The sequence below is a fragment of the Astatotilapia calliptera genome, chromosome 12 (genome assembly GCF_900246225.1).
Source record: "Astatotilapia calliptera chromosome 12, fAstCal1.2, whole genome shotgun sequence".
Classification (NCBI taxonomy): Eukaryota; Metazoa; Chordata; class Actinopteri; order Cichliformes; family Cichlidae; genus Astatotilapia; species Astatotilapia calliptera.
In genome coordinates this window covers 32,979,985-32,992,778 of record NC_039313.1, presented here as the reverse complement: position 1 = coordinate 32,992,778, position 12,794 = coordinate 32,979,985, and the positions used below count along the sequence as shown (strand labels likewise).

Genomic DNA, 12,794 nt, shown 5'->3' with positions numbered 1-12,794 from the left:
TTACCAGGCCTGTGGAGAACTTCAAGACATGCTGAGGAGGTCATTTAGCCATTTGAATCAGCTGTGATGGATCAAGAAAACATCTAAAACCTGCAGGACATCGTCCTTTGAGGCCTGGATTTCCACACCGGTGGATTAGAAGAAAGCTTGTTTAGAAGAGCTAAACATAACAGTGCGGCTCAGGTTTGCAAAGCTGCATCTGAGCACAGTTCAGGCTGTGGCAGCTGTCTTGAATATTTTTCCACTTGTGAATAATTTTCTTCACTGTAGAACGATCGACTTCTAATGGTTTGGGAAAGGACTTCAGTAACCTTCCCAGACGGAAACAGCTGCTGCTCCTCAGCATTGTGATAACACACATCTGAGCGCTCCAAACATGCAAACCACAAAAACATCTGCTTCTACAGAGGCGTTCACACATGTTTATAATCAGTTAATCAAGTTCATTTGATTAGCAGCACCGGGCTGATTCTTATCTTGTTGATTCCTCCGGAAACATTAATGATGTGCTCAGTGTTTTGCACGACTGCTTCTGATGCACAAAACCTTAGAATGTAAAGAGGCTGTACTTTCTTTTTACCACGACTCTATTTGTTGGTCTTCATTAATGGTGATTTATTGTGTAAAGACATTATAAGATAAAAAAAAACAAAAAAACCCAGAAATACACCAATCAGCTGAGCCCTTCCTCTGCTGCATACACGAGCGCTCTGTGATGCTGGGGAGATATTATGAAGTAACTCCCCTTCCACATAATAATATTTTCCATATCCCCACCACTGTGGGATGATAGGGGAATTTGTTGACCTTACATTTATCAGGAGGCACGTGTTTAATAAGGCCGTGATGTCTACGTGTCACGAACTGTTGTGTTTGTGTAGTAATACCAAATCTAACAACTATAAATCTCACACGGACACACCGCCCCTGAGTTAAAGACTAAACTAGTGCTGAAACTAATCAGCTAAACTGAAACTGAACAACAATTTAAAAAAAAAAAAAAACTTTCCCAAAATGAAAACTTCCCCCCCCCCAAAGAATAACTCAAAGAATTAGGGTAAAATAACGCTTACATACTGCTCAAAGTTTATGGTTTGGGTCAACTTTCTAGACTGCAAGTGTCTAGAGAATCATTTATAGTGTATACATAGCCTGAAATTAATAAATGAACAATTGATCCTGATTAATGTTTCAGAGCGCAGGAATAGTTCATGTTCACATGAGAGCATGTCCTGTTTTTCATCATAAATATGAATATTAATTCACAGAGCACAAAACATGCTTATTGTCGGCCAGTCTGTGGCAGGAAACTTTATGTGGGTTTATGTGTGGGTTCCCACTCTCACTGAAATGGCAGATCAAGCACATTTATGATCTTATGACTTCCCCCAACTCCCTTTCGTTATCTATTAACTCAGAATAAAGTGATTTTAATTTGTCAGAGGTTCAATTTTTTTATTATGGGGACTTAAGCTTGCAGTTGTAAATGTAATGTATTTGCTTTTATATTGCGCTTTCCTAGTTTTACTGCCCACTTAGACTCCCTCCCAGTTTCAAGTTACCTGTTAACTTAACATGCTTGTTTCTGGGTTGTGGGAGGAAACTGGAGGAAACCCACTTCAGGTACTCTGAAGTGGTTCAAACATCCACACAGAAACTCTCCTGCCAGGATTGGAACCAGAATCCTTGAGCTGATCGTATGAACCACTGTAGCACTCTGCTGCCCTATTTCTAACTCAGCAACCATCTCTCAAGGTGCCCTTTGACCCCTGTATGTTCTGTTCCTTATGTGCTCATGTCCAAGTGTCATCATTCCCGAAAGTTCTCTAAAACCACCATCATGCCTCAATTTACAGAAAATTGTGCCAGCTATATAACAGTATTAAACTTTTTTCTTTTTCTTTTTTTTTTTTTTTTTTAATTGTGCATTTTGGGCCACTTTATAAAAATTAATTAAATTTCAGGCTGAAAAATGATATTTAAATTATTTTTGCTGCTGTCACATTTGACCAAAAGAGCATGTAAGGGTCAAATTTAGGGATTGAATTTAAACCTATAAGTCAAACTTTTACTATACGCTTGTTAAAAAGAAATGACTGAAGCCTGATCTTAAGAGTAGAGAGGATGATAATACAATACAGTCAGATCTTTAAAATATGATAACTCTGGCAAATGCATTTGAAGTCTAATGCAGAAGCAAGTGGCGATTATTTCCCTCCGGTTATTTACCAGCTGAGCGAAGAGCTGATACGGTTGTGTAGAGCGCTCTCTGCTGGTGGAGTTGGAGGATTGCACTTAAATAATTTGGCCCAATATTGAAGGAGTATTTTCATTCCATAATTTGGATTATATATAGTAGGATAATCCTGGAAATGTATCCACATGCTGTTATTGATATTACATCTAATATATTGTCTACGTTTTCAAGCAAATCGACCAATGAAAGCTCTGAAGTTCTGAAAATGTTGGACCAGAAGATAAAAACATCAAATGTTGTGATCTGTTGAGCTTTGAGGAGACCACGGATCGGACCAGAGGTGTAGAGTTGCTCGTGTTTTGCTAAAAAGTGACTGCCAGTTTTTCCTCTTATGACTCTGCATGAGCAGGTGTTCTAGTAGCTGCATTTTCAATACAGAAGAGACTTTGCAGCAGATTATAGAGTCAGTATAAAAACATTTAAACCATTCTAGTAACGATGCTATGAACTGCTGTAACTTTACAGCTGTGGTTCATGTAGTTTCAGTGAGGTAGACCTTAACAAATGTCTAAGATTTGGTGAAAAATACTAATAACAGAAAACGGACGGCTCTTTCTGTTAAGCATCCTTGTGACTCTGTTTTATTATATTATATATATCATATTATATCATATTAAGATAATGAAAAACACAACGACAAACTCGGGTTAGCTTTTTATTGTTTAGAAGTCATCTTTTAAAAGAAATATACAAAAAAAAATAAAGAATCATTGTAACTATTGTGTGTTTGGAAATAAATTTCCAACTCAATCTCTACAAATTTAGGTTACACTAGTTTCGTTATAATAGAAGAATTTGCTAAAAGAAAAAAACAAAAGCACAGGGAGGCGAGTTGTGTGCATAGCTTATGACAAACCTCCAAACAGAACCAAAACCATATAAATAAAGGCTTTAAACTAAATCAAGAGGCTCTGGTGACCCTAAACTCTGACTAAAGTGGTTCATCCCCAAATGTGAGAATAACTAACTGTGTGATTAATAAACTATAATAAAATCTATAATGAGCATAATGTGAAGCAGAACAGGAAAAAAGATAACAAGTTCACTGATAAAGAGTCTTAAAATCTTACCTTTTAAAATAGTAAACATGGAGAGCAATTTGTTGTTTTTCTCGGTTTCATTTTACTATAAATTCTTAAACCTCTGCAGCTACGGCGTCTCTAAACAGCTTCTCAGAGCCCATCAGGACGCCTTTACAAACTCCAAACCTAAACACTAAAAATGATTTCTTATCAGTAATTTAATCTAAAACTGTTGAGTCTCTAATCTTTAAAATACAATAAGGGGCGAACAAATTATTTAAAGACAACAAACAAACAAACAAACAAAAAAGGCCGGTTTAACTGTCCTGCTCTTCTTCACACAAAAAAAATGTTTTTTCACATTCCTGTTAATCAGATAAACAAAAATCTATTTTACTTTTGAGTAACTGAAAGCTCTCTTAAAGAAACTGGTTAAAATGTATATAAAAGAGCACAACACTGAAAAGATAAGATTCTTCAGCAAAATGACCTGTTTTAACTCAGCCATGAGTTTAGTAAACATACAAGGCACAACTTTTATGTAATTCACAGCATTATCAGCTTTTTTGATTGTTTTACAAAAGAAAAATAAGATTTTAAGACTCTTTCTTTAGGATAGAAATCTATTTTCCATCCTGAGGTGGAAAACTTTGTAGAGCAGCTGAAACCTTTCTTTAAAAGAAGCTTAAACCAGCCCGCTGGTTGGCAACACAGAAACTCTGCTGATCTGCTGTTAAACAAAGCACCCTGCAAAGCCCTGTCCCTCCACCAGGGGGCGACAGAGGCTTTCGCAGCAAAAGGCCATCGCTAGTTTACTGCATGGAGCTAGTGTTTTTCTGAGGAGAGAATTAACTAACTGATCGTCGATGTGAGTGAGCAAAAGTGCAGCTTGAAACTTAAGCATGCTGAAGTGAGTAACCCCTCAAACAAACAAACAAACAAACAAACAAACAAACAAACAAACAAACAGTTCTCTCTTCACCAGCACTCGGACTTAACAGTTTTCATCGTGCTTTAGGGTCATTTAAGAGAAACTTTACAGGCACAGAGTGGTTGTAGTGATTTCCCTGATCAACAGGAGACTACTTCAAACTAAAACAAAAAGTTTCTGCTCAGTGTTGTTTTTTTTTTAAACATCTGGATCACATTCAGTGTTGATTTGGTGCCTTCAATGGGAGATCAGATGCTTCAGAATTGGGCACTTTTTAATCATTTATGCGCAGAGAGTTATCCTGCTTGGCTGCTGAGCCTCAGATGAGGACTTCTGGAGATGGAAACCTTTCCATAATTCTTTTTTAACAAAGGCGCCCTTCCCTGCCCTTCTTACTGCGATCTGAGAGGTATTTAAAGGCAGCAGTACGTATTTTCATGCATGTAGTACATGAAAGTTTTCAGTACGTACTGCATCCAGTTAGTGTTCAATCGATTACTGCCATCTTAAACGTGCATTTTAAAGGAATTTTGGCAGCTCTGAAGCTAAAAACACGTTGGATTAGTGTATATTTATTACAAAGCTTAATAATCAGCTCAATGCTTGAAATATTTTTTAATCTATAAAACCTGCTGTTACTGTGTCACAGCAGCAGCTCAGGAGAAACGTTTTTGTGCATTTTTGCCGCCTTTTAAACATCACAGAAACAGCTTAACGGAGCGCAGCACGAACGCTGCCACAAACTTCACATAAAGTGCACACTGATGAGGTTTTCCTCTCACGGCGTCAGACCAGCTGAAGCTCCAGGAAAAAAAAAAAAAAAAAAAAGTCAAGCTGATGCACGTGCTGGTCCACGTGTCGCCTCTCCTGCTGCTCGGTTTAATGGCTCTCGATCACCACGGGCTCGTAGCCACCAGCAGGCACCCTGCAGGGATCCAAACACAGAATCAGAGTTAGCAATAGCAAGCAGAATTCAGTTTCAGAGTTTACCGTTTCTCCACATTAAACAGTGAAAACAGACATGAAAACGGATTAAAAAAGAAAGTGGACTATAGGACTGAACTGTGCATGTTTCACATTCAGATGCATGATATATGCTTCTAAATGGAGAACGGATGTGCTGGTTCACACTAGCAGTAATTTAGCCCTCGTCTTATACTTGCACTTTATGATTTCATGTTTCTATGATCCATGTTTGACCTCCTCTCTCTCTGGTCCAACCGTAATGCTGATTCTGTTCTTGCGAGTTATTAAAAACTTTTATCTTCATAATAATCAGTTTTGTTGAAAAAAGCAAAAAACCCTCCTAAAAATAATTGAGGGAACACTGGATCATCACAGTAAAACCACTTCAGGGAAATCAATCTACATAGTCAGGAAGCATAAACCACAGTGAATCCATTTCTCTCTCCTCATCCCTCCTCACTGATTGTTCTATAGTTTTGCTTTTTGTTAGTGTGCTTATCACCTCATCACAGCTTGAGACAGGACCTGCAGCCCCGAGAAGGTTTGCTCCATCAAAGCACAGTTTCAAAAGTATTACGGCGATACTAGGAGAGGGGCTGTTACACAAGAAGAGCTGGCAACGCCATCGACCCAGTAGTAGAACTGCTATCTGCTCCTTTGTGCAACGAGGAGCTTGGGGAGCCAGAGCCCTACAGAAGGACCTCCAGTGAGTGACTCATGCATGTTTCTAAGCAGACTGTCATAATCAGACTTCATGAGGAGTCGAGCATCCTCTAGTGGGACCTGAGCTCAGAACAGCACAGTGTACTATAACTGGAAGTTATCATTTTCATACAGCAGCTGAAAAGGACTCACAATAGTTTATGCTTCTCGACTGGACAGACCGATTTACCTGACATTTAACTGAATGAGTTCTAGTGCTCCATAACTGCTGTGAATTACAGCCATAACTCTTAGAAAAAGGAAGAAGCCACCAAATCATAGGAGCCTATTTGAGCTTCTCATAAGAGGGAGAGTGACATAGAGATGGTGAAACAAGGGGAAGAGGATGACAGGGCTTTAAATTCATATTTCAAAGTTGGGTCCTCAGAGGGAGATTTACGGTATGTAAATTATTACATTGCTGTGATTTTCCAGTATTTTTGGAAACCGACTAGACTTCATGCAGCTCCTGCACTCCAATACTGAAACTCAAGTTCTGGGAAGTGAGAAATAAACCAAAAACAAAGACAGCAGAGCTCCTCACCTATTTCCAAGCCTGATGCCGCTGAGCGCCGTGGTTCCGTCTCTGCTGACGAACAGGCGCAGGTTGCTGTCTGAAAGTCCAGAAACACAGAAACTGAGTTAAGGCCAGCTGATGGAAACCAGAAGGCACAGCGAAGAGAAGGTGACGGAGCACAGAGTCGGAAAACTGAAGAAGCGCTCGGGCCAAAGATGGTGCAGCAGCTGCCTTTTTCTGCTTTTAGGCATCAATGAGCTGCTGTCAAATTAACTGTGAGAGCTTCATATGAAGAGATTCACTGTAAACAAATGAGGCCTTACTGAAGAGTTACAGTCTGCAGCTACGGCTGGTGATGACATCATTTCCCACAAATTCACATCAGCTTTACACAGACTACAAATTGCCAGTAAAGCGTGAATCTGCGTTCAGCACCCAGTAAACTTTTTGAAAACACTCCGGAAATAAGTAAACTGTATATTCTCTGAAAAATTATTGTACTAAGCAGCATGTTTTTGATCTTTTCTTTTTTGTACCTTCAGTGTGGCTGATGTCTGCAAAGTTCTGGCTTTGGACGATTTTCTCCACGATGTCGTCGGCATCCATGCGAGTGTCGTTCACCCAGGAGGGGTGACTCTCCACCGAGTCCTGCTTCCTCCTGAAACACAGTGAAGAATGAAGATTGTGTAGTTTGAACAGAACTAGGCTACCAATCACACGACCAAGCGTACTCTGTGTGTACCTCGGAGGCCTATTTGGGGGTAAAACTGGTCGTGGGGGTCGAGGGGGTCTCTCCGGACGTCCAGCGTCCTTGTCCCCATCTGGGGGGGTGTCAACCGTGAAGCACAAGCCCCCGGAGGTGCTGCTTCCTGTCGAGGTATTTCTGCGATGCGTGAGGTCCGACAGGCTGGAGGAACAGGAGTGCTCCGTGCTGTATCCTGCAGAAGGCCGTGAGGACATCAGTGTCAGATGTTAAACAGCAGCGGTGTTAAAATCATGCTCACCCCGTCATGGATGAAACATCCGTGTGAGACCTGAGATTGTGTACCTGAGATTTTGCTGTGCTGGCTGGCATAGCTGGAGTTACGAGAGTGACCAGACTGGAAAGCTTCTGCGGGAACCGACGGATTCACCTCAGATTCCTCCAGGAGTCCTGAAGGTACACAAAGAAGAAAAAAGCACCACTGTTACCACCTCATACGTGATAATAATTGGTAAAAATGTCTGTAAAGAGCAGACATAATGCAGTCTTTTCACTTTCGCAGCAGAAATCTAACCATCTATATATTTACGGCTTGTGGTTGAGGATCTGCACGTTTTCTTTGCATGGAAAAGGTTAACAAACTCAGCCTTCCAAGTCTGAAACGAAAACAGGTTTCTTTTTTTTTAGTTTAATTCAAACCTAAAATCCTAAACGCAGTCGGCTAGTTTTCCCATACAAAGAAAATTAACTCTGGGAATTTCTGGCTCCAAGCAAAACATCTGGCTGAGATTTAGGAAAGTTGGGCCGAGATCTAAAAGATTGGAGTCCAATTTCAAGAACACATTATCTGATCTTTCATACTTTTCTTAATCTCATTTGTTTTAGACATTACTTCAGTGGGATTTATCCTTCAGTCTGACAGTTTGACAGATGCCACCGAGTTCAGGAGCTGTTTGGCTTTAACATTCGTGGATGGTTATGATGAAGAGAAATCTGTCCGGGGATTCAACTCAAATCTCTTCTGACTTAAACTTCACTGCACCTGGAAAACAGCTGTGGGGGTGTAAAACCATTTTATTGATTCAGAATCCAAAGAAAATCTGCTCATCAAATTCAAATCCTTCCAAATATCTCCCTAAAACTCAAGATAAACAGTAAAGTACACCTTTCACCTTCCAAGTATAATATACTGATCATTTACATATTACCAGTCTCTTCCTCTCAGACATATTGTGCTTTTCCTTATTTTTCTGTCATACTAAACCTGTTAAAATGATGAAAGGTCATATAAAACATGCCCAAGGTTTAGGCTTCAGCCTGCTAGAGATGCTCAGTTTCAGTCCTATTTCTTCGTAGCAAACGTCGTGTACCTGAGCTGATGATGGAAGGCCGATGTTTGGAGCCTCGGCCCAGGGAAACCCCTCCCGGCGGTCCAGGCTCAGCAGTGCCCTCCCCCTTGCAGTCCAGCTGCAGGGTGTGCTCCTGTCCTGGGATGGAGATGGACTTTGCTGTGCTTTGAGGTCTGCAGGGTAAAAAAAAAAAAAAAAAAAAAAAGAGAAAAGATACACAGCTTATCAGCCTGGGACAGACTAAATGGGGACAGCGGTGCAGTTCTGCTTAGCTTGGCACGCTCAGATAAGATTTGTTTTATTGAGGGAGGAAAAACTGAGTCATTTTGGCAACAAAGGACAGAACGGCACAAAGTTATAGGCACTAAGGAATCTGGTTGAAATGAACTTTAAATACCAGTAACATATTAAATACCAGTGGATTGCGCAAAAGGTTTTACTGCTATGCAATACTGTAGAAAATATTGTTTGTTAAGCTGGAAATGTATAGTCAGTCTGTTTGTTTTTTTACTTTCACAAATATTACATAAAGAAAAAATAAACAGAAATCTTCAAGACTTCCAAAGAGTAACTAAAATCCCCCACAATAAAAAACACTTTAAAAACTATTATCTGTGGTCTGGAGTATGTTCGCCTTCACAGTAAAAGTTGTGCCTTATCACGGCAACCACAATGTTTCCAAAGGTGCAGCTTTTATTTTGGTGGCAAGCGTTCCCGTTTCCAGTTTGTGCCACTCTTTTCACAGTGTCACTACTACTGCCCAGCAAGTAGTGTTTGCAGACAAGTCATCATCTTCCATGCAAACTGCAGGCAACTACGTAAATCTGACACCAGTCAAACCAATCGCAAGGTTTTTGCTGCAGCACATTTTTCCCTAGCAACCTAGAGGATGCCTGAGCCCTGCATGCACAGCTAATCACATATTTATTTATCAGTTTTAATCATTAGCACATCTTTTGAGAATTCATTGTGACATCTTACATCTCACACTGAGGATTACTCACGTTTTAAAGCACGGATCTCCTGACAGGAGGGTCATCCCAATGATCACCTTTTGGGGAAAAAATTAAAAGAGCATTTTTTTAAAACTCTGTCATTTGAAGGACATCTCAAACAGGAAATTGATTTCAGACAATGAAACAAACAAACAAACAAACAAACAAAAAAAGTACTTTAAAGCCCTAACTAAAGAATAATCTACTTTTGTCACAAGATTCATCATGGATTCATTCATCAGATTCATCATGGCCACACACATCCACTCAGGGTAAACAAACCTTTTCATGACACTTTTCAATACCTTTAAATCTTTCATCTAAGTTTCTGATAATCATTACTACCAGTTCACGATGGATAATATGGATAAATCCACAACGCAACAGGAGATGCCGAAACCTCACAGAGGCAAGACGACATCATCCACCGACACCAGCGACCTGACAACAGATATCGAAGTCAGTGTTCTTGCATCGATAAATAAAAAACTGGACTTACTTGGAGCACTACATAACAAAATTTAAAAAAAAAACTCCTATCAAGTCTTAAATGCATACATAACTACATCGAAAAATTCAAGAAAACAAAACCATGAAGGAAACGATATCGAACATCCAAACAAGCAGCATGCCTGACAAAACCAGCTTCTCTGGCATTACTCAGCTGAAACTACAAGACTTCGAGTTATACCTACTCACAACCTAAATATGAAAACTTCCAGATCAGCCCTTTATCCACAGTTAAAATGAAGATGCTTCCACAACTTAATTACCTGTTTTAATTGCTTCCAATTACCTTACTTAAATCCATCATTAAATCTAAATCAAACTTAATAACTCACTGGAACCACCTAAATGATCAGATAAATTAATAAAAATAATTAATACAAGGAAAAAACTCATATTCAGACTAAGTTAATATGTACCTCAGAAACGACAACAGTAATTTCACCGGGAAAAAGACTTTGCCTTCTCTCTACCACCTCAGACCTCTGAATTAAAACATGCATGAATATATTTTACCCAACCAGGAACACAAACCTACAACTTATACAGTATAAAGTTATTCGCACATCACTCAAAGGAAAATGGTTCAAATGGTTTTGTCGATACAGGCGCTTGTTAACTAAGGCGGTGTGAAAATAATTATCGGCGCTACCCAAACTGTACACATGTAAACCTTTTCATTCCACTGTTGTAACGTAACCTAAAGCTGGCAGATTTTATTTTATTTCACTTGTTCAACACATTGTTATCTTTACTTCATTTTCCTTTCAGTTTCAAAGTGAAGTCAGACCCTAACCCAGTGGCTGAAACCTCCCAAAAATGTCCATCTTACGCTCATGCCGAGATGTAACGTGACTAAACTGAAAAGACCGTTTTCTTAAGAAGTAATGAGCATCAACTGGAAAAGCCTGGAGTAGTTCCCATTAATCCCATCTGTGACGTGTGAGTCACAAACATCTGCGCAACACAAAGTCTTCCAGAAACTCGAGATGACAAAAAGACTCGTGACTGTTTTGCTTCACAGAGTGGTTTGTGTTCATGGTCACTGGGTGGCGCCATAGAGTTCCTGAACTTCCCAGCCTCCATCATCCACAAAGGCAATGAAGTGACTCAGCTTCATCGCAAGCTGTGCTCATTTCCATTGTGTTTATACAAAAACAATTTCAATTAAAAAGAGAAACATTTCTTGAAGCCTAAAACGACGCCTGTTTTTTTAAATTTATTTTTTTGTCAAGGACACTAAACAGTTATTGAAGAAAAAAAAAACGCATAAAAACCTAATAATTTCACAGATTGAGAAATAAATTCTATTTTCTTGGTACACTTTAGGACCCTTAGTACCAACTGAGCATCATTTTAACCTCCCTGAGTATTTTTGCTGATCGTGTCCATCCCCCTTATGACCACTGCATGATCGCCTCAAATTGGTTTCTTGAACACACCAGTGAGCTCACTGAACCCAAATGGCCTTCAGATCTCAATAGAACACCTTTATAATGTGTTATAACACAGGATTTACATCTTGGATGTGCAGCTGACAAATCTGCAGCAGCTGTGTGATGCTGTCATGTCAACATGGACCAAAAGCTTTGGGGAATTTTTCCAGCACACTGTTGAATTAAGGCTGTTAAGGATGTCCAACCAGGTACCAGCTAGTCTCCTTTTAATGCAGCAGTTTTTTTTGAGTATTTCAGCACCACACTATCATCATAAAACACAAACACAATGAAGGTGAAAAAGACATGACACTGGTCCTGGAAGGAGGCAGATCTCATCACAACTCAGCTTTAAATAAAAGAGGGGACAACTTCCTCCTCATTCTCTGTCTGTCCAGTCTGTTCACTTCTTAATAAACATCCATTATTCCTATTTCAGTGCTCATCTCCTTGCCTTCAGTATGGAGTTGTCCTGCCGTGTGTTCTTCGTGTCATATCCCTCCAGCAGACAGCAGCGCACGGTGGAGCCCGAACCTGCGAACTCCGCCATGTTGAGGTCTGTGAAGCCCAGCTGGGCGTGAAGAGAAGTTTGAACAGAGTTAATTCAAGCTGCTCTAATGGAGGCCTTCCCCGGTCTTTATTTTTGGCACACGTTCGAGGTAAAGCAGATTTCTGAGACACCCATCATTTAGCAAGCCAAGTAATTTTACGCAGTTATCGTCACAAGCGTTTGAAGTGTGAAGCAGATGACAGAGTGCAAAAACCACAAGTCAGTCTTTACAGACATCAACCCAGACTGAGAGTGAAACCTGCATTTTGAAAGTTGTTTTAAGTATCCTTTTTTTTTATTGTACTGATGTTACATAGTTTCATAACATCAGTTTATCTTATCAGTTTTAGTTTGATTAATCTTCACTTTCACTGGTTCTCTGTTGTAGAAACTACAGTCTTTCTTTTAAATGTCCTCTGCAGACTTTAAACATCCATTTCTTTCCTTTATAATTATCTGTCAAACCACTTCAAAGCCCAACTGTTTCAGATGTCTTACTCCTTTTTAGGATGGCAGATTTACAACAGATAAACATAAAACATTTAGGTTAAAAGCAATCCACTTGTTGCATGGTCATAAACATTAGTAAATAAGTGTGGCACTTTCTGTTTATGCTACTCGACAGATGAGTTTTTCTTTTATATATTTAATGTTCAGTGGTTAATTCTCATTAAATATGACCAATTTTTGAGGTCCTCGTGAGCCAAACACTGCTTAAGAGCTTCGTTTCTGACGTGTTTTTCTACTCTTGGCCTTATGATATCATGGAGAGGGGATATCCCTAATATGGTCATCTTAAGAGCACAGAAGCCCCATCCACCTGCACATTATTCCTTTTGCGTGCGCAAAGCAGTTCATC

General features: G+C 39.6%; 1 protein-coding gene across 3 annotated transcripts in view; it reads right to left on the bottom strand.

Moving 5' to 3' along the window:
• Nucleotides 1-2,899: 2,899 nt before the first annotated feature.
• The window catches only part of eeig1a (estrogen-induced osteoclastogenesis regulator 1a), a 31,174-nt gene continuing 21,279 nt past the window's right edge, over nucleotides 2,900-12,794 (bottom strand). For all 3 annotated transcript variants that reach the window (XM_026186539.1, XM_026186540.1, XM_026186541.1), the window contains 8 exons: nucleotides 11,840-11,956; nucleotides 9,452-9,498; nucleotides 8,469-8,620; nucleotides 7,444-7,548; nucleotides 7,138-7,333; nucleotides 6,932-7,053; nucleotides 6,423-6,492; nucleotides 2,900-5,135 (listed from right to left, as the gene is read on the bottom strand). In XM_026186539.1, the coding sequence (XP_026042324.1) occupies nucleotides 5,090-5,135; nucleotides 6,423-6,492; nucleotides 6,932-7,053; nucleotides 7,138-7,333; nucleotides 7,444-7,548; nucleotides 8,469-8,620; nucleotides 9,452-9,498; nucleotides 11,840-11,956 (855 nt within the window). In that variant the 3' untranslated portion in view covers nucleotides 2,900-5,089. The remainder of the gene's footprint in view (nucleotides 5,136-6,422; nucleotides 6,493-6,931; nucleotides 7,054-7,137; nucleotides 7,334-7,443; nucleotides 7,549-8,468; nucleotides 8,621-9,451; nucleotides 9,499-11,839; nucleotides 11,957-12,794) is intronic.